Below are 25,718 nucleotides of genomic sequence, written 5' to 3'. Positions count from 1 at the left end.
TGCTCCGAAACTTTCCAGGGTTCATCTTGCCTGGCTTGTGGCTGATATATTCAGCTATACATCCCTTCAACTACCACTCACCAAAAATGACAGGGAGGAGGAAACTCAACAGAGGAATAATTCAGAGACTGTGCCCTCTCCCACAGAACTATTGGATACGGACATAAACAGTATGTTGAAAAGGGAATTTAGGGTAACAATTAACCAGGCAATGGTTAGAGAAAACCATTAGTGACAACATACCATCTCTAAGGGCAGAAGTGAGAGCCAATCTGGCAGAAGTTAAAAATGCTATCGATGAGATCCAATCTAATCTAAATACTCTAACAGCTAGGGTAACTGAGGCAGAAGACAGAATTAGTGATCTAGAGGGCAAACTGATAGAGAAGAAGGATCAGGAGGAGGCCTGGAACAAACAGCTTAGAAGCCATGAAAACAGAATTGGGGAAATAAATGATGACACAAAACATTCCAATGTCAGAATTATTGGGGTCCCTGGGCGGGGGCGGGGGAGAAGGAAGATTAGAAGATAGAGTTGAACAAATTCTGGATGAAATTTCCATGATCTGGAGAATGGAACAAGTGGGCGTGTCCTAAATGCAGAAAGGACACCCTCCAAGGTCAACAAATCTAGAAAGACCTCCAGGAACTTAATTGTGAAATTCACGAATCATAATTTTAAACAAGAGGTCTTTTTAAAAATATTTTATTTATTTATTTGAGAGAGAGAGAGAGAGAAAGAGAATGAGAGGGGAGAAGGTCAGAGGGAGAAGCAGACTCCCCGCGGAGCTGGGAGCCCAATGTGGGACTCAATCCTGGGACTCCAAGATCATGACCTGAGTCAAAGGCAGTTGCTTAACCAACTGAACCACCCAGGTGCCCTAAACAAGAGGTCTTAAGGGAAGCTAGGGGAAAGAGATTCCTTACATACAGAGAAAGGCCCATTAGAATAACAACAGACCTGCCCACAGAAACCTGGCAAGCCAGAAAGGGCTGGCAAGACATATTCAAGACACTAAATGAGAATAACATGCAGCCAAGAATACTTTATTCTGACATTCAGAATGGATGGAGACATAAAGATCTTCCAAGACGGGCAAGGTTTAAAAGAGTTTGTGAGCACCATGCCAGCACTACAAGAAATATTAAGGGGGAGGGTTCTACAAAAGAAGAAAGAACTCAAGAGTGACATAGAACAGAAATTTACAGACACAATTTATAGAAACAAGGACTTCTCAGGCAACATGATGTCACTAAAAACTTATGTTTCAATAATCACTCTCAACGTAAACAGTCTAAATGCACCCATAAAAAGGCACAGGGTTGCAGACTGGATAAAATGACAGAACCTGTCCATATGCTTTCTACAAAAGACACAATGGAACCTAAGAATATATCCAGACTGAAAGTGAAGGGATGGAGAACCATCTTTCATGTCAATGTGCCTCAAAAGAAAGCTGGGGTAGTGATTCTCATATCAGATAAATTAGATTTTAAGCTAAAGACTGTGGTCAGAGATACAGAAGGATGCTACATCATTCTTAAAGCATCTATCCAACAAGAAGATCTAACAATTATATATATTTATGCCCCCAATATGGGAGCAGCCAACTACATAAGCCAACTGTTAATTAAAGAGTCATATTGACATGAATACATTAATAGTAGAGGATCTTAACATGCCACTCTCAGTAATAGGCAGATTGTCCAAGCAGAAAATCAATAAAGAAACAAGAGCATTGAATGACACATTGGACCAGATGGACCTCATAGATATATACAGAACATTCCACCCTAGAACAGCAGAATACTCATTCTTGTCAAGTGCACATGGAACATTCTCAAGAATAGACCACATACTGGGTCACAAATCAAGGTTCAACCAATACCAAAAGACTGCGATTATTCCCTGCATATTCTCAGACCACAGTGCTTTGAAACTGGAACTCAACCACAAGAAAAAGCTTGGAAGGAATTCAAACAAATGGAAGCCAAAGACCACCTTGCTTAAGAATGTTTGGATCAACCAGGAAATCAAAGAAGAACTTAGACAATTCATGGAAACCAATGAGAATGAAGACACTTAGGACCAAAACCTCTGGGATACAGCAAAGGCAGTCCTAAGGCGGAAATACATAGCCATCCGAGTCTCCCCCAAAACAATTGAAAAATCCAGAATACACCAGCTGTCTCTATACCTTAAAGAACTGGAGAATCAACAACAAATTAAGCCAACCCAGGCACAGGAAGGGAAATAATGAAGATTAGAGCAGAGATCAATGAGATAGAAACTAGAGATATCATATAACACATCAACAAAACTAGAAGCTGGTTTTTTGACAGAAACAATAAAATCGAAAAACATTCGCCAAACTAATGCAAAAGAAAAGAGAGAGGACCCAATGAATGAAATGGACAGAATGAAAAGGACAGAAACAATCATCAGAAATTATTATCAACAGTTATATGCCAGTAAGTTAAGCAACCTTGAAGAAATGGATTCATTCCTGGAAACCTCTAAACTTCCAAGACTGAAACAGGAAGAAACTGACAACTTGAATAAACCAATATCTAGTAACGAGATTGAAGCAGTGATCAAAAACCTCCCAAAAAACAAGAGCCCAGGACCTGATGGTTTCCCTGGGGAATTCTACTAAACATTCAAAAGAAGAAATAATACTTATTCTCCTGAAACGGTTTCAAAAAATAGAAACAGAAGGAAAACTCCCAGACTCTTTCTATGAAGCCAGCATTACCCTGATCCCCAAACCAGGTTAAGACCCCATCAAAAGGAGAATTTCAGACCAATATCACTGATGAATGTGGATGCCAAGATTCTCAAGAAGAATCTAGCTACTAGGATCCAAAAGTACATTAAAAAGATTGATCACCATGACCAGGTGGGCTTTATCCCTGGGATGCAAGTGTGGCTCAACATTCGCAAATCAATCAATGTGATAGAACAAATCAATAAGAGAAGAGAGAAGAACCACATAGTTCTTGACAGAACATGTCAACATGTCAACATGGTCCTCTCAACTAAAGCAGAAAAAGTATTTGACAAAATACAGCATCCATTCCTGGTTAAAACTATTTAAAGTATAGGGATCGAAGGAACATTCTTCAACTTCATAAAATCTATCTATGAAAAACCCACAGTGAATATCATTTTCAATGAGGAAATGCTGACAGCCTTTCCTTTGAGATCAGGAACATGACAAGGATGCCTACTCTCATCACTATTGTTCCACATAGTACTAGAATTCCTAGCCTCAACAATCAGACAACATAAAAAAATATAAGGTATTCAAATTGGCAAAGAAGAAGTCAAACTCTCTCTCTTTGCAGATGACATGATACTTTATATGGAAAACCCAAAAGACTCCACCCCCAAACTACTAGAACTCATACAGCAATTCAGTAACGTGTCAGGATACAAAATATACACACAGAAATCAGTTGCTTTCTTATACACTAATAATGAAAATATAAAAAGGGAAACAACAGAATCAATTCCATTTACTCTAGCACCAAGAACCATAAGATACCTTGGAATAAACCTAAACAAAAAGGTAAAGGATCTGTACTCAAGGAACTACAGAACACTCATGAAGAAATTGAAGAAGACGCAAAAAGGTGGAAAAGTATTCCATGCTCATGGATTGGAAGAATAAACATTGTTAAAATGCCTATACTGCCCAGAGCAATCTACACTTTCAATGCCATCCCAATCAAAAGTCCACCAACATTTTTCAAAGTGCTGGAAAAAAAAATCCTAAAATTTGTACGGAACTAGAAAAGATCCCAAATTCCTAAGGAAATGTTGAAAAAGAAAAACAAAGCTGGGGCATCACGTTGCCTAATTTCAAGCTTTACTACAAAGCTGTGATCAACAAGACAGCATAGTACTTGCACAAAAACAGACACACAGATCACATATGGTCAAATAATATTCGACAATGCAGGAAAAAATATCCAGTCAGAAAAGAACAGTCTTGTCAATAAATGGTGCTGGGAAAATTGGGACACCTATAAATAGAAGAATGAAACTTGACTATTCTGACACCATACACAAAAATAAACTCAAAATGGATAAAAGACCTCAATGTGAGAGAGGAATCTAACAAAATCCTAGAGAAGAACATAGGCAGTAACCTCTCTGACAGTGGCCACAAACTTCTTTCAAGACATGTCTCCAAAGGCAAGGGAAATAAAAGCAGAAATGAACTTTTGGGACTTCATCAAGATAAAAAGCTTCTGCATAGCAAAAGAAACAGCCAATAAAACAAACAGGCAACCCACAGAATGGGAAAGTATCACAAATGACACTATAGATAAAGGGCTGATATCCAAGATCTATAAAGAACTCCTCAAACTCAACACCCAAAAAACAGATAATCACATCTAAAAATGGGCAGAAGACATGAACAGACACTTCTCCAAAGAAGACATTCAAATGGCTAACTGACACAATGAAAAATGTTCATCATCATTAGCCATCAGGGAGATTTAAATCAAAATCACATTGAGATGCCACCTTATACCAGTTAGAATGGCCAAAATAAAAATACAAGAAACAACAAGTGTTGAAGAGGAGTGGAGAAAAGGGAGCCCTCTCACAGTGTTGGGGAATGCAAGTTGGTGCAACCACTTTGAAAAATAGCATGGAGAGTCCTTAAGAAATGAAAAATAGAGCTAACCAAGACCAAGACCTTGCAATTGCCCTACTGGGTATTTACCCCAAAGATACAGATGTAGTGAAAAGAAGGTCCATCTGTACTCCAATGTTTATAGCAACAATGGCCACAATCCCCAAACTGTGAAAAGAGCCAAGATGCCCTTCAACAGACAAATGGATAAAGAAGATATGGTACATATATACAATGGAATATTATGCCTGCATCAGAAAGAATGAATACCCAACTTTTGTATCAACATGGATGGGATGGAGGAGATTATGCCTAGTGAAATAAGTCAAGCACAGAGAGTCAATTGTCATATGGTTTCACTTACTTGTGGAGCATAAGGAATAACATGGAGGACATTAGAAGAAGGAAAGGAAAAGTGAATTGGGGGAAACTGGAAGGGGAGACGAACCATGAGAGACTGTGCACTCTGAGAAACAAACTGAGGGTTTGGGAGGAGAGGGAGGCTGGGGTATAGCTGAGCCTGGTGGTGGGTATTAAGGAGGGCAGGTATTGCATGGAGCACTGGGTGTGGTGCGTGAACAATGAATCTTAGAACACTGAAAAAATAAAATAAAAATAAATTTTTTAAAAAACTGGAGAATCTTAGTACTATGATAAATGAGGCAGAAGAGAGAATTAGTGACATAGAAAACCAAATGATGGAGAATAAAGAAGGTAGGAAAAAGACAGATAAACTACTGGACCACAAGGAGAGAATTTGGAGATAAGTGATACAATAAGATTAAATAATATTAGAATAATTGGGATCCCAGAAGAAGACGAGAGAGAGGGTAGAAGGTATATTGAAATAAATTATAGCAGAGAACTTCCCTAATTTGCAGAAGGAAACAGGCATCAAAATCCAGGAAGCACAGAGAACCCCCCTCAAAATCAATAAAAATATGTCAACAACCTGTCATCTAATAGGAAAACTTACAAGTCTCAGAGATAAAGAGAAAATCCTGAAAGCAGCTCCGGACAAGAGGTCTGTAACCTACAGTGGTGGAAAAATTAGATTGGCAGCAGCCCTATCCACAGAGACCTGGCAGGCCAGAAAGGACTGGCACAATATATTCAGAACACTAAGTGAGAAAAATGTACAACCAAAAATACTATATCTAGCTAGGCTGTCATTGAATATAGAAGGAGAAATAAAAAGCTTCCAGGACAAACAGAAAACTAGAAGAATTTGCAAATACCAAATCAGCCCTACAGGAAATATTGAAAGTAGTACTCTAAGTAAAGAGAGAGCCTAAAAGTAGTAGACCAAAAGGGAACAGAAACAATACACAGTAACAGTCACCTTACAGACAATACAATAGCACTATATTCATATCTTTCAATACTTACCCTGAATGTAAATGGGCTAAATGCCCCAATCAAAAGACACACAATATCAGAATGGATAAAAAAACAAGACCCATCAATATGCTGTCACAAGACACTCATTTTAGACCAAAAACACTTCCAGATTTAAAGTGAGGGAGTGGAAAACAATTTATCATGCTAATGGACATCAAAAGAAAGCTGGGGTGGCAATCCTTATATCAGACAAATTAGATTTTAAGCCAAAAATGAAGAACACTATATCATACTTAAAGGGTCTGTCCAACAAGAAGATCTAACAATTTTAAACATCTATGTTCCCAAACATGGGAGCAACCAATTAAATGAACCAATTAATAACAAAATCAAAAAACATATTGACAATAATACAGTAATAGTAGGAGACTTTAGGACCCCCTCACTGAAATGAACAGATCATCTAAGCAAATGATCAACAGGAAATAAAGGCTTTAAATGACACTGGACGAGTCGGACATCACAGACATATTCAGAACATTCCCATCCCAAAGCAACAGGATACACATTCTTCTCTAATGCACATGGAATATTCTCCAGTATAGATCACATCCTGGGTCACAAATCAGATTTCAACTGGTACCAAAAGACTGGAATCATTCCCTACATATTTTCAGACCACAGTGCTAGAACTAGAACTCAACCACAAGAGGAACATTGGAAAGAACTCAAATACATGGAGGCTAAAGGACATCCTACTAAAGAATAAATTAGTCAACCAGGAAAATAAAGGAAAATTTTAAAAATTCATGGAAATAAGTGAAAATGAAAACTGGACATTTCAGAACCTTTGGAATACAGCAAAGGTGGTCCTAACAGGAAAGCATATAGCAAAACAAGCCTTTCTCAAGAAACAAGGAAGGTCTCAAATACACAACTGAATCCTACACTTAAAGGAGCTAGAGAAAGAACAGCAAAGAAAGCCTAAACCCAGCAGGAGAAAAGAAATAATAAAGGTCAGAACAGAAATCAATGAAATAGAAATCAAAAGACCAGTACGAAACGAGGAGCTAATTCTTTGAAAGAATTAAGACTGATAAACCCCTGGCCAGATTTATCAAAAAGAAAAGAGAAAGGAGCCAAATAAATAAAATCATGAATGAAAGAGGAAAGATCACAACCAGCATCAAAGAAATACAATTATAAGGACATATTATGAGCAACTACACACCAGCAAATTTGACAATCTGGAAGAAATGGATACATTCCTAGAGATGTATAAACTACCAAAACTGAACCAGGAAGAGATAGAAAACCTGAACAGACCCATAGCCAGTAAGGAGATGGAAGCACTCATCAAAAATCTCCAAACAAACAAAAGCCCAGGGCCAGACAGTTTCCCAGGGGAATTCTACCCAACATTTAAGGAATAATTAATACCTATTCTCCTGAAACTGTTCCAAAAAAATTAAAATGGAAGGAAGACTTCCAAACTCATTTTATGAGGCCAGCATCACCTTGATCCCAAAACCAAACAAAGGCCCCATCAAAAAGGAGAATTACAGACCAATATTCCTGATGAACATGGATGCAAAAATTCTCACCAAAGTGCTAGCCAATAGGATCCAACAGTACATTAAAAGGATTATGACCAAGTGGAATTTATTCCTGGGCTCCAAGGTTGGTTCAACAGCTACAAATCAATCAATGTGATACAATACATTAATGAAAGAAAGAACAAGAACCAAATGATACTCTCAATAGATGCCGAAAAAGCATTTGACAAAGTACAGCATACCTTCTTGATCAAAACTCTTCACAGTATAGGGACAGAGTGTACATACCTCAATATCATCAAAGACATCTATGAAAAACCCACAGTGAATATTATCGAATGGGGTAAACATGAAAGTTTTTCCCTTAAGGTCAAGAACATGGCATGGCTGACCGTTATCACCACTGCTATTCAAAATAGTACTAGAGACCTAGCCTCAGCAATGAGATAACAAAAAAGAAATAAAAGCATCCAAATTGGCAAAGAAGTAGTCAAACTATCACTATTTGCAGATGATATGATACTTTATGTGATCTTAAAATTTATACAGAACCAGAAAAGACCCCAAATAGCCAGAGAGATGTTGAAAAAGAAAACCAAAGTTGGCAGCATCACAATTCCAGATTTCAAGCTCTATTACAAAGCTGTCATCATCAAGACAGTATGGTACTGGCACAAAAACAGACACACAGATCAATGGAACAAAATACAGAGGGCCCAGAAATGGACCCTCAACTCTATGGTCAACTAATCTTTGACAAAGCAGGAAAGAATCTCCAATGGGAAAAAGAGAGTCTCCTCAACAAATGGTGTTGGGAAAATCGACAGTCACATGCATAAAAATGAAACTGGACCATTTCCTTACACCACACACAAAAATAGACTCCAAATGGATAAAAGACCTCAATGTGAGACAGGAATCCATCAAAATCCTTGAGGAGAACACAGGCACAACCTCTTCAACCTCAGCTGCAGCAACTTCTTCCTAGAAATATCACCAAAGGCTAGGGAAACAAGGGCAAAATGAACTATTAGGACTTCATCAAGATCAAAAGGTTTTGCACAGCAAAGGAAAACAAAACCAAGAGACTATTCGACAGAATAGGAGAAGATATTTGCAAATGACAGATCAGATAAAGGGCTAGTATCCAAAATCTATAAATAACTTATCAAACTCAACACCAAAGAACAAATAATCCAATCAAGAAATGGGCAGAAGACATGAACAGACATTTCTGCAAAGAAGACATCCAGATGGCCAACAGACACATGAAAAAGTGCTCCACATCACTCGGCATCAGGGAAATAGAAATCAAAACCACAATGAGATATCACCTCACACCAGTCAGAATGGCTAAAATTAACAAGTCAAGAAATGACAGATGCTGGCGAGGATGCGGAGAAAGGGGAACCCTCCTACACTGTTGGTAGGAATGCAAGCTGGTGTAGCCACTCTGGAAAACAGTATGGAGGTTCCTCAAAAAAGTGAAAATAGAGCTACCCTATGACCCAGCAATTGCACTATTGGGTATTTACCCTAAAGATGCAAATGTAGTATTCCAAAGGGGCATGTGCACCCCAATGTCCATCAACAGATGAATGGATAAAGAAGATGTGAGATACACATACACACATACACAGAATGGAATACTATGCAGCCATCAAAAAAACCAAAATCTTGCCATTTGCAACAACATGGATGGAACTAGAGGGTATTATGCTAAGCAAAATAAGTCAATCAAAGAGAGACAATTATCATATGATCTCACTGATATGAGGAATTTGAGAAAAAGAACCGAAGATCATAGGGAAGGGAGGGAAAAAAATGAAACGATGAAACCAGAGAGGGAGACAAACCATAAGAGACTTAATCTCAGGAAACAAACTGAGGGTGGCTGGGGAGTGGGGAGGGAGGGTAGGGGTGGGTAGGTGATGGACGCTTGGGAGGGTATGTGCTATGGTGAGTGCTGTGAATTGTGTAAGACTGATGAATCACAGACCTGTACCCCTGAAACAAATAATACACTATGTATTAATAACAAAAAAAAAGAAAAAAGAAAACAATCCCATTTATAATTATACAAAAAATAATAAAATATTTAGGAATAAACTTAACCAAGGAGATGAAAGACTTGTACTTTCAAAACTATAAAACACTGATGAAAAAAACCTGAAGATAACACACACTACTAAAACAATGTTCCATGCACATAGACTGGGAGAATTAATATTGTTAAAATGTCTACTATCCAAAACAACCTACAGATTTAATGCAATACCATCATTTTTCATAGAATGAGAGCAAATAATCCTGAAATTTGTATGGAACCACAGAAGACTCTGAATAACCAAAGCAATCTTGAAAAGTAAAGCTGCAGGCATCACAACCCCAGATTTCAAATTAAACTACAAACCTGTAGTAATCAAAACAGCATGGTACTGACAAAAACATAGACACATAGATCAACAGAACAGAATAGAGAGCCTAGAAATAAACCCACAACTACAGGGTCAATTCATCTTTGACAAAGCAGGAAAGAATATGCCATGCAAAAAAAGATAGTCTCTTCAACATGTGCGAAAAACAGGACAGCCACATGCAACAAAATGATACTGGACCCCTATGTTATACCATACACAAAAATAGACTCAAAATGCATAAAGATAAACTCAAAATGGATAAAAGACCTCAACGTGAGACAGGAATCCATCAGAATCCTAGAGGAGAACATAGGCAGTAACCTCTTCAATATCAGCCACAGCAACTTCTTTCAAGATATGCCTCCAAAGGCAAAGGAAACAAAAGCCAAAATAAACTTTTGGGACTTCATCAAAATCAAAAGCTTCTGCACAGCAAAGGAAACAGTCAACAAAACAAAGACGCAACCCACGGAATGGGAAAAGATATTTCCAAATGACAGTACAAACAAAAGATTGATATCCAGGATCTATAAAGAACTCCTCAAACTCAACACACACAAAACAGATAATCATATCAAAAAATGGGCAGAAGATATGAACAGACACTTCTCCAATGAAGACATACAAATGGCTATCAGACACATGACAAAATGTTCATCATCACTAGCCATCAGGGAGATTCAAATTAAAACTACATTGAGATATCACCTTACACCAGTTAGAATGGCCAAAATTAGCAAGATAGGAAACAACATGTGTTGGAGGGGATGTGGAGAAAGGGGAACCCTCTTACACTGTTGGTGGGAATGTAAGTTGGTGCAGCCTCTTTGGAGAACAGTGTGGAGATTCCTCAAGAAATTAAAAATAGAACTTCCCTATGACCCTGCAATTGCACTACTGGGTATTTACCCCAAAGATACAGATGTAGTGAAAAGAAGGGCCATCTGTACCCCAATGTTTATAGCAGCAATGGCCACGGTTGCCAAACTGTGGAAAGAACCAAGATGCCCTTCAACGGACGAATGGATAAGGAAGATGTGGTCCATATACACTATGGAGTATTATGCCTCCATCAGAAAGGATGAATACCCAACTTTTGTAGCAACATGGACGGGACTGGAAGAGATTATGCTGAATGAAATAAGTCAAGCAAAGAGAGTCAATTATCATATGGTTTCACTTATTTGTGGAGCATAACAAATAGCATGGAGGACATGGGGAGTTAGGAGAAGGCAGTTGGGGGAAATTGGAAGGGGAGGTGAACAATGAGAGACTATGGATTCTGAAAAACAATCTGAAGGGTTTGAAGAGGTGTGGGGGGAGGTTGGGGGAACCAGGTAGTGGGTGTTAGAGAGGGCACGGATTGCATGGAGCACTGGGTGTGGTACAAAAACAATGAATACTGTTATGCTGAAAATAAATTTTTAAAAATGATTTTTAAAAAATGCATAAAAGCCCAAAATATAAAACCCAAAAATATAAAATTTCTAGAAGAAAACATAGGCACTAATTTTTCGCATCAACTATAGAAACATTTTTCTAGATATGTCTCTTCTGGCAAAGGAAACAAAAGCAAAATTGAACTACTGGGAATGTAACAAAATAAAAAGCTTACCCACCAAAGAAAACAATAAAAAAACTAAAAGACGACTCAACAAATGGGAGGAAATATTTGCAAATGGTATATTTGATAAGAGGTTAATATCCAAAATGTATATTAACACCAAATACCCAAAATGTATATTAACAACTTAACATCAAAAAACCCTCAAATAATCCAATTTAAAAATGGGCACTAGACATGAACAGACATTTCTCCAAAGAAGACATACAGATGGACAACAGTTATATGAAAAGATGCTCAACATCACTTATCATCAAGAAAATGCAAATCAAAGCTATAATGAGATATCACCTCAGACCAGTCAGAATGCCTAAAATAAAAACACAAGAAACAACAAGTGTTGGCAAGTAGGTAGAAAAAAGAAACCTAGTGCACTTTTGGTGGGAATGCAAACTTGTACAGCCACTGTGGAAAAGAGTATGGAGGTTCCTCAAAAAATTAAGAAAAGAATGACCATATGATCCAGTAATTCTGCTACTGGGTATTTGCCTAAAGAATATAAAAACACTAATTTGAAAAGATATGTATACCCTTATGTTTATTGCCACATTATTTGTAATAGCCAAGATGTGGAAGGAACCCAAATGTCCGTAGATAGATGAATGGATAAAGATGATGTGGTACATCTACACAATAGAATATTATTCAACCATAAAAAAGAATGGTATCTTGCCATTTCCAACAATATGAATGGATCTGGAAGGTGTGATGCTAAGAGAAATATGTCAGTCAGAGAAAGAGAAATACCATATGATTTCATTCACAGTGGAATTAAAGGAACAAAACGAAGAAAAAAAGACAAACAAAAAGCAGACCCTTAAATATAGAGAAGAAACCAGTGATTTCCAGAGGGAAGATAGATGTGAGGATAGGTGAAACAGGGAGGGGGTTAAAAGTACACTTATGATGATGAGCAATGAGAATCACCATATTGTACACTTGAAACTAATATAATACTGTTAATTATACTGGAAATAAATAATAAACAGAATGAAAACATGAATTCAAAAAGACACATGTACCCCATATATGTACTGCAACACTATTTACAGTAGATGGGATATGGAAACAATCTAAGTGTCCACTGATAAATGAATAGGTAAAGAAAAAGTGGTACACACATGCACACACACGAATATAACATAACAGTAAATAAGGATGAAATCTTGTCATTTTTAATAGCATGCATGGATCCTGAGAGTGTTATGCTAAGTGAAATAAGTCAGACTGAGAAAGACATATGATTTTACTCATATGAGGAATCTAAAAAAACAAAACAAGTTAATAAACAAGCAAAAAGCGATCTGGACCTGTAAATACAAAGAACAAATGGATGGTTGCCAGAGGGAAAGGGGTTTAAGGGATGGGCAAAATGCCTGAAGGGGAGTGGAAGATACAGGCTTTCATTTATATGGAATAAGTCATGAAAATAAAAGGTACAGCAAGGAAATATGGTCAATGATATTATAATAGTGTCATATGGTGACAGATGGTAATTACACTTGTGGTGAGCACAGCATAGGTATAGAGGTGATGAATCACTATGTTGTACACCTGAAACTAAGGTAACATTGTATGTCAACTGTATTTGAAATTTTAAAAAAAATTTTAAAGAGATTCTCCTTAACCACTTTGGAGAAATTATTCTCTTCAGTCAATCATCTAGATATTCCTCATGTAAGACCCTAAATCTTCTACTTCATTTTTTTAAGATTTTATTTATTTACTTGAGCAAGACTGAGAGAGAGAGAGAGAGGGAGAGAGAGGGAACACACAGAGGGAGACAGAGAAGCAGACTCCTTGCTGAGCAAGGAGCACGACACAGGACTCAATCCCAGGAGCCTGGGATCATGACCTGAACCAAAGGCAGATGCTTAACGACTGAGCCACCCAGGTGCTCATTTTTATTTATTTGAACCTTTAAAACTTTTGCCATAAAGCAGTGACAACTGTTAGATAAAACACAACATTTTGATCCATATATTTACTTTTACTATCAAAACTTTAAATTCCATATCAGTAGTAATATTGCATACTTATATTCATTCTATAATGGGGTTGATATATTTAATTGCTATTAATAGAAATAAAAATTTCAGATAATATTAATGTGAAAAATATCGCTTACATTTTCTGCTTCTGAATTATAACTTGTATTTGCTTGGATTTTCTCTGGAACTACAATTTGTAGAAATGAATTTTGAGAACCTGAAGAAAGGAAAAAGAGAGTTAATAATTGTGTCTTATACCTGACTAAATATTTGTTCAGGTTCTTTTGTAGAATTCACTTGTGCACATATGAGTAATCACTATGTACTCCTACAAAAATCTTGAAAACAATTCAAAAACAGGCAAGATAGTTATGAAAGACCAAAGAAAGGACAGAGGGTGGAGACAGGGGCATAGTATTAAAATTACACAAAATTTGTTACTCCTGAGGAAAACAGACCAAAAAACAGTCAAAGATAAACTTCAAGAAAACTTTGCTGAAATAAAAGATTAGAAACCATAGACTGGAAAGTACCCTGAATTCATGAATAACAGTAATAATTAAAACAGACATAGTCTACGAAAGTTATTGGGTGTCTAAGAGAAAGAAAGAATCCTATAGGCCTGTGAGCAAACAGAAAGAAAAAGAAAATCATACTGAGCATAAGGGAGAAAGCAGACTAGCCTGATAATTTGTACATTATTCAACATTATAAATGAAGAACAATGTATTTTTTTAAGTTTTTATTTAAATTCCAACTGGTTACAATACATGTTAATATTAGTTTCAGATGTACAATATAGTGATTCAATACTTCCATATAACACCCAATGCTCATCACAAGTTCACTCCTTAATTCCCATCACCTATTTAACCCATGCCCTCACTCACCTCCCTCTGGTAACCATTAGTTTTTTCTCTATAATTAAGGATCTGTTTCTTGGTTTGCCTCTACCCCCACCCTTGCTCATTTGTTTTGTTTCTTAAATTCTGCATATGCATGAAATCATATGGTATTCATCTTTCCTGTCTTATTTCAGTTAGCATGCTACTCTGTAGTTCCATCTACGTCATTGCTAATGGCAAGATTTTGTTCTCTTTTTTTATGGCTGAGTAACATTTCATTGCCCATATGCCACTTTTTTTTTTCTTCTTCTCAGATGCTGGGTTAGGGTTCGGTTTTATGGCCAATGTCAGATTTAGGGTTAAGTTTAGGGTCAGGGGTGAGGGTATATGTGCCTGGTATCCTGCTGTTTAGAGAACTCTCCAGAGAGTTCAATTTAGGGTTAGGTTTAAGGGTTGGGGGTTAGGGTTAGGGTGATGATTAGGGTTTAGGTTTAGGAGTTAAGTTTTGGGGGTTAAGAGGTTGGGATTTGGGGCTAAGGTTGGGGTTAGGGTTAGGGAGTTTGGGTGTTACAGGGTTTATATTAATTAAAGAAGATGTTACACTTGATGGTTTATACACAATGTCGTTTCAGTGAGTGAAACCCAAGGCTCTTCCCTTATGCTTCTACACATCCATTTACAAACACAGGACTCTTATTATATGCTATCATATGTTTATAAACACTTTTATTATAATGAAAGAAAGTTTTACATGAAACGCACATTATATTTCATGTAGTTATATTCAGTTAAGAATAGGTCTACTCCCACATTTTTTACACATACATTTACAAACACATATATATCATTGAAAAAGATGTTACTTTAACAATTGTTTATATATAGTATAGTTTCAATGAGAAGCATATGGCTATTCCCATATTGTTCTATGCATATGTAGAAACTTCAATGAAAGAAGATGATAACTGGAAGACTGATTGTATATACTGTGGTCTCAGAGTTTTAAGCATAGGGCTATTCCCATACACTTTTACACATTTGAAGAACAAGTTCTTTTGAAAATCTTTAAGAAAGTGAAGTGTGAAAAACCTCGAACTTCATACCCAGCAATACTTTCATTCGAACATAGAGGGAAAGGAGATGTATTCACAAGCAAAAACGTAAAGGAAATAGCTCAAAGTCCCTGTCACAAAAGGCAGAGAAATTCTTTCAACGAAGATACCAGTATACTTAAAGTAAAAGGTTAGCAGCAGGTATTAAATAAACTTAAATATAGAATAAGGCTAAAACAACCTTGAGAATTATAGTTATTTAATAGAGAGCAAATGATATAAATATAGTAACATATACAATAATGTCAGGCAGTATAGAAGAAGAGGAAAACCATATGTGCATATTGATTTCCTTAAATTTACTGCATTGTGGCCCAAAAAGAATTGTGACTAAAGCTGAAAATCAAGTGGTAGAAGTAGAAACATATTGTTCAATGGCGTAACAATATAGAACTAAGACTTAAAATAACCACAGTCATATATTAAAGGGGAGAACAGGAAGTGGGTAGCAATAAGATACTAAACTTTCTAATTACAGTGAGGAATCACTATTACTGCCTAAATAAAAAATTTAATCCTTTATGTTAGCACTGTAAGTATTCCAAATTAAGAGAACATACACAAAGGCACCCAGAAAATAAACAAAAAATCAAATTTTTGCAGTGAAAAGACTTTACCAAAAACATGATATCAAAAAAGTATCATATAAGTAAGAAGTTCTAAGATCGGGGGGAGGAGAAAAGATGGCGGAGAAGTAGCAGGCTGAGACTACTTCAGGTAGCAGGAGATCAGCTAGATAGCTTATCTAAAGATTGCAAACACCTACAAATCCAACAGGAGATCGAAGAGAAGAAGAACAGCAATTCTAGAAACAGAAAATCAACCACTTTCTGAAAGGTAGGACTGGCAGAGAAGTGAATCCAAAGCGACGGGAAGATAGACCACGGCGGGAGGGGCCGGCTCCTGACAAGCGGCGGAGCAATGGAGCACAAAATCAGGACTTTTAAAAGTCTGTTCCGCTGAGAGACATCGCTCCAGAGGCTAAACCGGGGTGAAGCCCACAAGGGGTCAGCTTGGCCTCAGGTCCCGCAGGGTCACAGAGGATCGGGGGTGTCTGAGTGTCGCAGAGCTTGCAGATATTAGAACGGGGAAACTGGCTACAGAGACAGAGCCAAGGAGTGAGCTCTCAGCTCGGGGTTACCTTGAACCAGTCACAGGCTCGGTGAGCTTGGAGCACAGCCGGAGGCCAGGAAGATGGGAGTAATTGGGCGCTGTTCTCTGAGGGTGCAATGAGGAGTGGGGCCCCGAGCTCTCGGCTCATCCGGGCCGGAGACTGGGAGGCTGCCATTTTCATTCCTGTCCTCCGGAACTCTAAGGAAAGCGCTCAGGGAACAAAAACTCCCGAAAGCAAACTTGAGCAGATTACTCAGTCCAGCCCCTGGTAAGGGCGGTGCAATTCCTCCTGGAACAAAGACACTTGAGAATCACTACAACAGGCCCCTCCCCCAGAAGATCAACAAGAAACCCAGCCAGGACCAAGTTCACCTACCAAGGAGTGCAGTTTCAATACCAAGGAGAGCAGCGGAATTCCAGAGGAGGAGAAAGCAAAGCACGGAACTCATGGCTTTCTCCCCATGATTCTCTAGTCTTGCAGTTAATTTAATTTTTTTCTTTTTCAATTTTTTTTCTTCTTCTACTAAATTTTTTTTAACTTTTTACCCTTTTCTTTTTTAACGTTTTTTAACTAGTTTATCTAATATATATATTTTTTCTTTTTTATATTTTTTCTTTATTCATTTTCTTTTTTTAATTGTTTCTTTTTTTTCTGAACCTCTTTTTATCCACTTTATCCCCCCTACGATTTGGGATCTCTTCTGATTTGGTTAAAGCATATTTTCCTGGGGTCTTTGCCACTCTTTTAGTATTTTACTTGCTCCTTCATATACTCTTATCTGGACAAAATGACAAGGTGGAAAAATTCACCACAAAAAAAAAAAAAAGAACAAGAGGCAGTACCGAAGGCTAGGGACCTAATCAATACAGACATTGCTAATATGTCAGATCTGGAGTTCAGAATGACGATTCTCAAGGTTCTAGCTGGGCTTGAAAAAGGCATGGAAGATATAAGAGAAACCCTCTTGGGAGATATAAAAGCCCTTTCTGGAGAAATAAAAGAACTAAAATCTAACCAAGATGAAATCAAAAAAGCTATTAAAGAGGTGCAATCAAAAATGGAGGCTCTCACTGCTAGGATAAATGAGGCAGAAGAAAGAATTAGCGATATAGAAGACCAAATGACAGAGAATAAAGAAGCTGAGCAAAAGAGGGACAAACAGCTACTGGACCACGTGGGGAGAATTCGAGAGATAAGTGACACCATAAGACGAAACAACATTAGAATAATTGGGATTCCAAAAGAAGAAGAAAGAGAGAGGGGAGCAGAAGCTATACTGGAGAGAATTATTGGAGAGAATTTCCCTAATATGCCAAAGGGAACAAGCATCAAAGTTCAGGAGGTTCAGAGAACCCCCCTCAAAATCAGTAAAAATAGGTCCACACCCCGTTACCTAATAGTAAAATTTACAAGTCTTAGTGACAAAGAGAAAATCCTGAAAGCAGCCCGGGAAAAGAAGTCTGTAACATACAATGGTAAAAATATTAGATTGGCAGCAAACTTATCCACAGAGACCTGGCAGGCCAGAAAGAGCTGGCATGATATATTCAGAGCACTAAATGAGAAAAACATGCAGCCAAGAATACTATATCCAGCTAGGCTATCATTGAAAATAGAAGGAGAAATTAAAAGCTTCCAGGACAAACAAAAACTGAAAGAATTTGCAAACACCAAACCAGCTCTACAGGAAATATTGAAAGGGGTCCTCTAAGCAAAGAGAGAGTCTAAAAGTAGCAGATCAGAAAGGAACAGAGACAATATACAGTAACAGTCACCTTACAGGCAATACAATGGCACTAAATTCCTATCTCTCAATAGTTACCCTGAATGTGAATGGGCTAAATGCCCCAATCAAAAGACACAGGGAATCAGAATGGAGAAAAAAACAAAACCCATCTATATGTTGCCTACAAGAAACTCATTTTAGACCCGAAGACACCTCCAGATTTAAAGTGAGCAGGTGGAAAAGAATTTACCATGCTAACGGACATCAGAAGAAAGCAGGAGTGGCAATCCTTATATCAGATCAATTAGATTTTAAGCCAAAGACTATAATAAGAGATGAGGAAGGACACTATATCATACTCAAAGGAACTGTCCAACAAGAAGATCTAACAATTTTAAATATCTATGACCCTAATGTGGGAGCAGCCAACTATATAAACCAATTAATAACAAAATCAAAGAAACACATTGACAATAATACAATAATAGTTGGGGACTTTAACACTCCCCTCACTGAAATGGGCATATCATCCAAGCAAAAGATCAACAAGGAAATAAAGGCCTTCAATGACACACTGGACCAGATGGACATCACAGATATATTCAGAACATTTCATCCCAAAGCAACAGAATACACATTCTTCTCTAGTGCACATGGAACATTCTCCAGAATAGATCACATCCTCGGTCCTAAATCAGGTCTCAACCGGTATCAAAAGATTGGAATCATTCCCTGCATATTTTCAGACCAAAGTGCGCTGAAGCTAGAACTCAATCACAAGAGGAAATTTGGAAAGAACCCAAATACACGGAGACTAAACAGCATCCTTCTAAAGAATGAATGGGTCAACCAGGATATTAAAGAAGAATTGAAAAAATTCATGGAAACAAATGATAATGAAAACACAACGGTTCAAAATCTGTGGGACACAACAAAGGCAGTCCCGAGAGGAAAATATATAGCGGTACAAGCCTTTCTCAAGAAACAAGAAAGGTCTCAGGTACACAACCTAACCCTATACCTAAAGGAGCTGGAGAAAGAACAAGAAAGAAACCCTAAACCCAGCAGGAGAAGAGAAATCATAAAGATCACAGCAGAAATCAATGAAATAGAAACCAAAAAAATAAGAGAACAAATCAATGAAACTAGGAGCTGGTTCTTTGAAAGGATTAATAAGATTGATAAACCCCTGGCGAGACTTATCAAAAAGAAAAGAGAAAGGACCCAAATAAATAAAATCATGAATGAAAGAGGAGAGATCAAAACTAACACCAAAGAAATACAGACAATTATAAGAACATACTATGAGCAATTCTACGCCAAAAAATTCGACAATCTGGAAGAAATGGATGTGTTCCTAGAGACATATAAACTACCACAACTGAACCAGGAAGAAATAGAAAGCCTGAACAGACGCATAACCAGTAAGGAGATTGAAACAGTCATCAAAAATCTCCAAACAAACAAAAGCCCAGGGCCAGAGGCTTCCTGGGGGAATTCTACCAAACATTTAAAGAAGAACTAATTCCTATTCTCCTGAAACTGTTCCAAAAAATAGAAATGGAAGGAAAACTTCCAAACTCATTTTATGAGGCCAGCATCACCTTGATCCCAAAACCAGACAATGATCCCATCAAAAAAGAGAACTACAGACCAATATCCTTGATGAACACAGATGCGAAAATTCTCACCAAAATACTAGCCATAGTACATAAAAAGGATTATTCACCACAACCAAGTAGGATTTATTCCAGGGATGCAAGGTTGGTTCAACATCCACAAATCAATGTGATACAACACACTAATAAAAGAAAGAACAAGAACCATATGATACTCTCAATAGATGCTGAAAAAGCATTTGACAAAGTACAGCATCCCTTCCTGATCAAAACTCTTCAAAGTGTAGGGATAGAGGGCACATACCTCAATATTATCAAAGCCATCTATGAAAAACCCACCGCAGATATCATTCTCAATGGAGAAAAACTGAAAGCTTTTCTGCTAAGGTCAGGAACATGGCAGAGATGTTCATTATCACCACTGCTATTCAACATAGTACTAGAATTCCTAGCCTCAGCAATCAGACAACAAGAGGAAATTAAAGGCATCCAAATCGGCAAAGAAGAAGTCAAACTATCACTCTTCGCAGATGATATGATACTATATGTGGAAAACCCAAAAGACTCCACTCCAAAACTGCTAGAACTTGTACAGGAATTCAGCAAAGTGTCAGGATATAAAATCAATGCACAAAAATCAGTTGCGTTTCTCTACACCAACAACAAGACAGAAGAAAGAGAAATTAAGGAGGCAATCCCATTTACAATTGCACCCAAAACTATAAGATACCTAGGAATAAACCTAACCAAAGAGGCTAAGAATCTATACTCAGAAAACTATAAAGTACTCATGAAAGAAATTGAGGAAGACACAAAGAAATGGAAAAATGTTCCATGCTCCTAGATTGGAAGAATAAATATTGTGAAAAAGTCTATGCTACCTAAAGCAATCTACACATTTAATGCAATCCCTATCAAAATCCCATCCATTTTTTTCAAAGAAATGGAACAAATAATCCTTAAATTTATATGGAACCAGGTAAGACCTCGAATAGCCAAAGGAATATTGAAAAAGAAAGCCAAAGTTGGTGGCATCACAATTCCAGACTTCAAGCTTTATTACAAAGCTGTCATCATCAAGACAGCATGGTACTGGCACAAAAACTGACACATAGATCAATGGAACAGAACAGAGAGCCCAGAAATAGACCCTCAACTCTATGGTCAACTAATCTTCGACAAAGCAGAAAAGAATGTCCAATGGAAAAAAGACAGCCTCTTCAATAAATGGTGTTGGGAAAATTGGGACAGCCACATGCAGAAAAATGAAATTGGACTATTTCCTTATACCACACACGAAAATAGACTCAAAATGGATGAAGGACCTCAATGTGAGACAGGAATCCATCAAAATCCTTGAGGAGAACACAGGCAGCAACCTCTTCGACCTCAGCTGCAGCAACATCTTCCTAGGAACATCACCAAAGGCAAGGGAAGCAAGGGCAAAAATGAACTATTGGGATTTCATCAAGATCAAAAGCTTTTGCACAGCAAAGGAAACAGTTACCCAAACCAAAAGAAAACTGACAGAATGGGAGAAGATATTTGCAAACAACATATCAGATAAAGGGCTAGTGTCCAAAATCTATAAAGAACTTAGCAAACTCAACACCCAAAGAACAAATAATCCAATCAAGAAATGGGAAGAAGACATGAACAGACATTTCTTCAAAGAAGACATCCAGATGGCCAACAGACACATGAAAAAGTGCTCCATATCACTCGGCATCAGGGAAATACAAATCAAAACCACAATGAGATATCACCTCACACTAGTCAGAATGGCTAAAATTAACAAGTCAGGAAATGACAGATGCTGGCGAGGATGCAGAGAAAGGGGAACCCTCCTACACTGTTGGTGGGAATGCAAGCTGGTGCAACCACTCTGGAAAACAGCATGGAGGTTCCTCAAAATGTTGAAAATAGAACTACCCTATGACCCAGCAATTGCACTACTGGGTATTTACCCTAAAGATACAAACGTAGTGATCCGAAGGGGCACGTGCACCCGAATGTTTATAGCAGCAATGTCTACAATAGCCAAACTATGGAAAGAACCTAGATGTCCATCAACAGATGAATGGATAAAGAAGATGTGGTATATATACACAATGGAATACTATGCAGCCATCAAAAGAAATGAAATCTTGCCATTTGCAATGACGTGAATGGAACTAGAGGGTATCATGCTCAGCGAAATAAGTCAATCGGAGAAAGACAACTATCATATGATCTCCCTGATATGAGGAAGTGGAGATGCAACATGGGGGGTTAAGAGGGTAGGAGAAGAATAAATGAAACAAGATGGGATTGGGAGGGAGATAAACCATAAGTGACTCTTAATCTCACAGAACAAACTGAGGGTTGCTGGGGGGAGGGGGGGTTGGGAGAAGGGGGAATGGGGTTATGGACATTGGGGAGGGTATGTGCTATGGTGAATGCTGTGAAGTGTGTAAACCTAGCAATTCACAGACCTGTACCCCTGGGGATAAAAATATATGTTTATAAAAAATTTTAAAAATTTAAAAAAAAACAATTAAAAATAATAAAATTTTTAAAAATTTTTTAAAATTAAAAAAATTAAAAATAGAAGTTCTAAGATCAAATATCTCCCTCTTATCAATAAATGTAAGCAGGATGAAATAACCAACTGAAAGAAAAAATCTTCAGACTGGATCTGCAAAATCAAAACCCAATTACTCAGTCCATGTATGGAATATTAAGCACTCGCTCTAAGCTAATACATTATTAGAGGACCTAAAATATAGCTGTGGTTCACATCAGGCAAAGTTGTATGCTTACAAGAAAAATGGTGATACAGGAAATTTAGGATCAAATCTGATTTTATTCATGGGTCTACACATGCATCCTATCATAATTTGCCCAATTATGGAACAGTATGTGGAAGCAGATATAATCAATACATTATGGAATCCCAATTTGTCTCCCTGACCCATATAAAGAGGATTATTAATGTAGAGTGGGCCAAATGAAAATCTCTGAATATCATATACACCATCATCAAAACATTTATAAACCAAGTATTTCTAAATCCAGAAGGTAGTCCGAACCTGAAAAGAACTGAAGTATACAAGAGCAGTGATTCCTATTATTTTCCTATTTTGTTTGATTTGTGCAGATGATAAGCAATAAGGACAATGAGTTGTCTTAAGTTTAGCCAGGTGATGACTGCAATAGCAAGTATTGTTCCAAATATAGTCTCTTTACTGAAGCAAAGCAACACAGGCATTGGCACCTGCATGTAATCCCTGGTAGAAAAAGGTGTTTTCTCTAACCCAATAAGCAGAGAATTCCAGAAGAAAGTTTGCATTCTCACTTGACAGTGAGAGCAATGTACCATCCATACTGCCTCAGGTATGTATCATTTTTAGTTTTACTTCTTCCTAGACCCTAACATCTCACTGTCTGTGGTAAGGGGAATAATAATTCCTCTCAAAGATGTCCATACTCTTCAATCACCAGAACCTGTGAATATATCAGGTTATATAAAAAAAAATATATTTAGGTTTGCAAATACGCTGACCTTAAAATAGGGAATTTGTCCTGGGTTATCCATGTAGTCTTAATTTAATCACAAGTGTCCTTAAAAGAAGATATGGTCCATATATACAATGGAGTATTATGCCTCCATCAGAAAGGATGAATACCTTTTTTGCATCAGCATGGATGGGACTGAAGGAGATTATGCTGAGTGAAATAAGTCAGGCAGAGAGAGTCAATTATCATATGGTTTCACTTACTTGTGGAGCATAAGGAATAACATGGAGGGCATTGGGAATTGGAGAGGAGAAGTGAATTGGGGGAAATTGGAGCAGGAGATGAACCATGAGAGACTATGGACTCTGAGAAACACACTGAGGGTTTGGGAGGGGAGGGGGCGGGGGTATAGCTGAGCCCAGTGGTGGGTATTAAAGAGGGCACTTATTGCACAGAGCACTGGGTGTGGTGCCTAAACAATGAATCTTGGAACACTGAAAAAAAATTAATTTTTTAAAAATTAAATAAATAATGGGATTACATCAAATTAAAAAAAACTTGTACAGCATAGGAAATCATCAACAAAATGAGAAGTCAAGCTATTGAATAGGAATAGATATTTGCAAGTCAGACATCTGATTATCCCCTGATAAGGGGATAATATCCAAAATACATAAAGAACTTAGACAATTTAATATCTAAAAACACCCCAAATGAACAACCCAATTAAGAAATGGACAGAGGACTTAAATACACATTACTCCAAAGAAAACATACAGATGGCCAACAGGCCCATGAAAGATGTTTAACATCATTAATCATCAGGGAAATGCAAATCAAAACTACAGAGATATCACTTCACACCTATCAGACTGATTATTAAAAAGACAAAAAACAATGTTGACAAGGATGCGGAGAAAAGGAAACCCTCATAGGCTGTTGGTAGGAATGTAAATTAGTGTAGCTACTATGGAAAACAGTATGGAGGTCCTCAAAAAATGAAAAATAGAGCTACCAGATGATGCAGTGATTCCATTTCTGGGTATTTCACCAAAGAAAACACAAACACCAATTCAAAAAGATATATATGCACCCTTATGTTCACTGCAGCATAATGTACAATAGGTTAAGATATGAAAGCAACCAAAGTACCCATCAATGGTTGAATGGATAAAGAAAATGTGGTGTATATATATATATATATATATATATATATATATATATATATATACATACATACATACAAACATACATAATGGACCATTACTCAGCAATAAAAAAGGAAATCTTGCTATTTTAACAACATAGATGGACCTAGAGGGTATTATGCTAAGTGAAATACGTCAGATGGAGAAAGATAAATACCATATGATTTCACTTGTTTGTGGATTCTAAAACAAAACAAAAAAACAAACAAAACAAAACAGAAACGGACTCCTAGACAGAGGTAACAAACTGTTCATTAACAGAGGGGCATGGGATGGAGTGGCTGGGTGGAAACAGATGAAGGATATGAAGAGTTACAAACTTCCAGTTATAAAATAATTAAGTCCTGGCAATGTAATGTACAGCAAAGAGAATATAGTCAATCATATTGTAATAAATTTGATGGTAACCAGACTTATCATGGAGATCATTTTGTAGCGTATATAAACATTGAAATCACTATCATGCGCACCTGAAACTAATAGGATGTTACATGCCATGTATACTTCATTTTAAAAAAATAAAATTTGAGGCACCTGGGTGGCTTAGTCAGTTAAGTGTCTGCCTTCGGCTCAGGTCATGATATCAGGGTCCTGGAATCAAGTCTTGCATCAAGCTTCCTACTCAGTGGGAAGTCTGCTTCTCCCTCTCCCCCTGGACTCTCCTTGTGGTCTCTCTCCTTCTCTCTCTCAAATAAATAAAAAAAAATTTTTAATTAATTAAAAATTTTAAAATGAAATAAAATTTGAACTGACTGGAATTTGGATGATACAAGAAATTCTTAATTTTAAAGGTGTGATCTGGGGCACCTGGGTGGCTCAGTGGGTTAAAGCCTCTGCCTTCGGCTCAGGTCATGATCCCCGGGTCCTGGGATCAAGCCCCGCGTCAGGCTCTCTGCTAGTCTGCTTCCCTTCCTCTCTCTGCCTGCCTCTCTGCCTACTTGTGATCTCTGTCTGTCCAATAAATAAATAAATAAAATCTTAAAAAAAAATTTTTTTAAAGGTGTGATCACAGTAC

The 25,718-nt window shown here is 37.4% G+C and overlaps 1 protein-coding gene across 1 annotated transcript in view; it reads right to left on the bottom strand.

Moving 5' to 3' along the window:
* LOC111144478 (ADAM metallopeptidase domain 32) overlaps positions 1–25,718 on the bottom strand; it is a 192,555-nt gene that overhangs the window by 158,504 nt on the left and 8,333 nt on the right. The window contains exon 4 of the mRNA XM_022498780.1: positions 13,719–13,798. Coding sequence (XP_022354488.1) covers positions 13,719–13,798 — 80 coding nt within the window. The remainder of the gene's footprint in view (positions 1–13,718; positions 13,799–25,718) is intronic.

This window comes from Enhydra lutris, unplaced genomic scaffold (genome assembly GCF_002288905.1).
Source record: "Enhydra lutris kenyoni isolate GAN:26980312 unplaced genomic scaffold, ASM228890v2 scaffoldscaffold11, whole genome shotgun sequence".
NCBI lineage: Eukaryota > Metazoa > Chordata > Mammalia > Carnivora > Mustelidae > Enhydra > Enhydra lutris.
The sequence above is the reverse complement of the archived record's forward strand: the minus strand, read 5'-3'. Positions and strand labels throughout refer to the sequence as shown.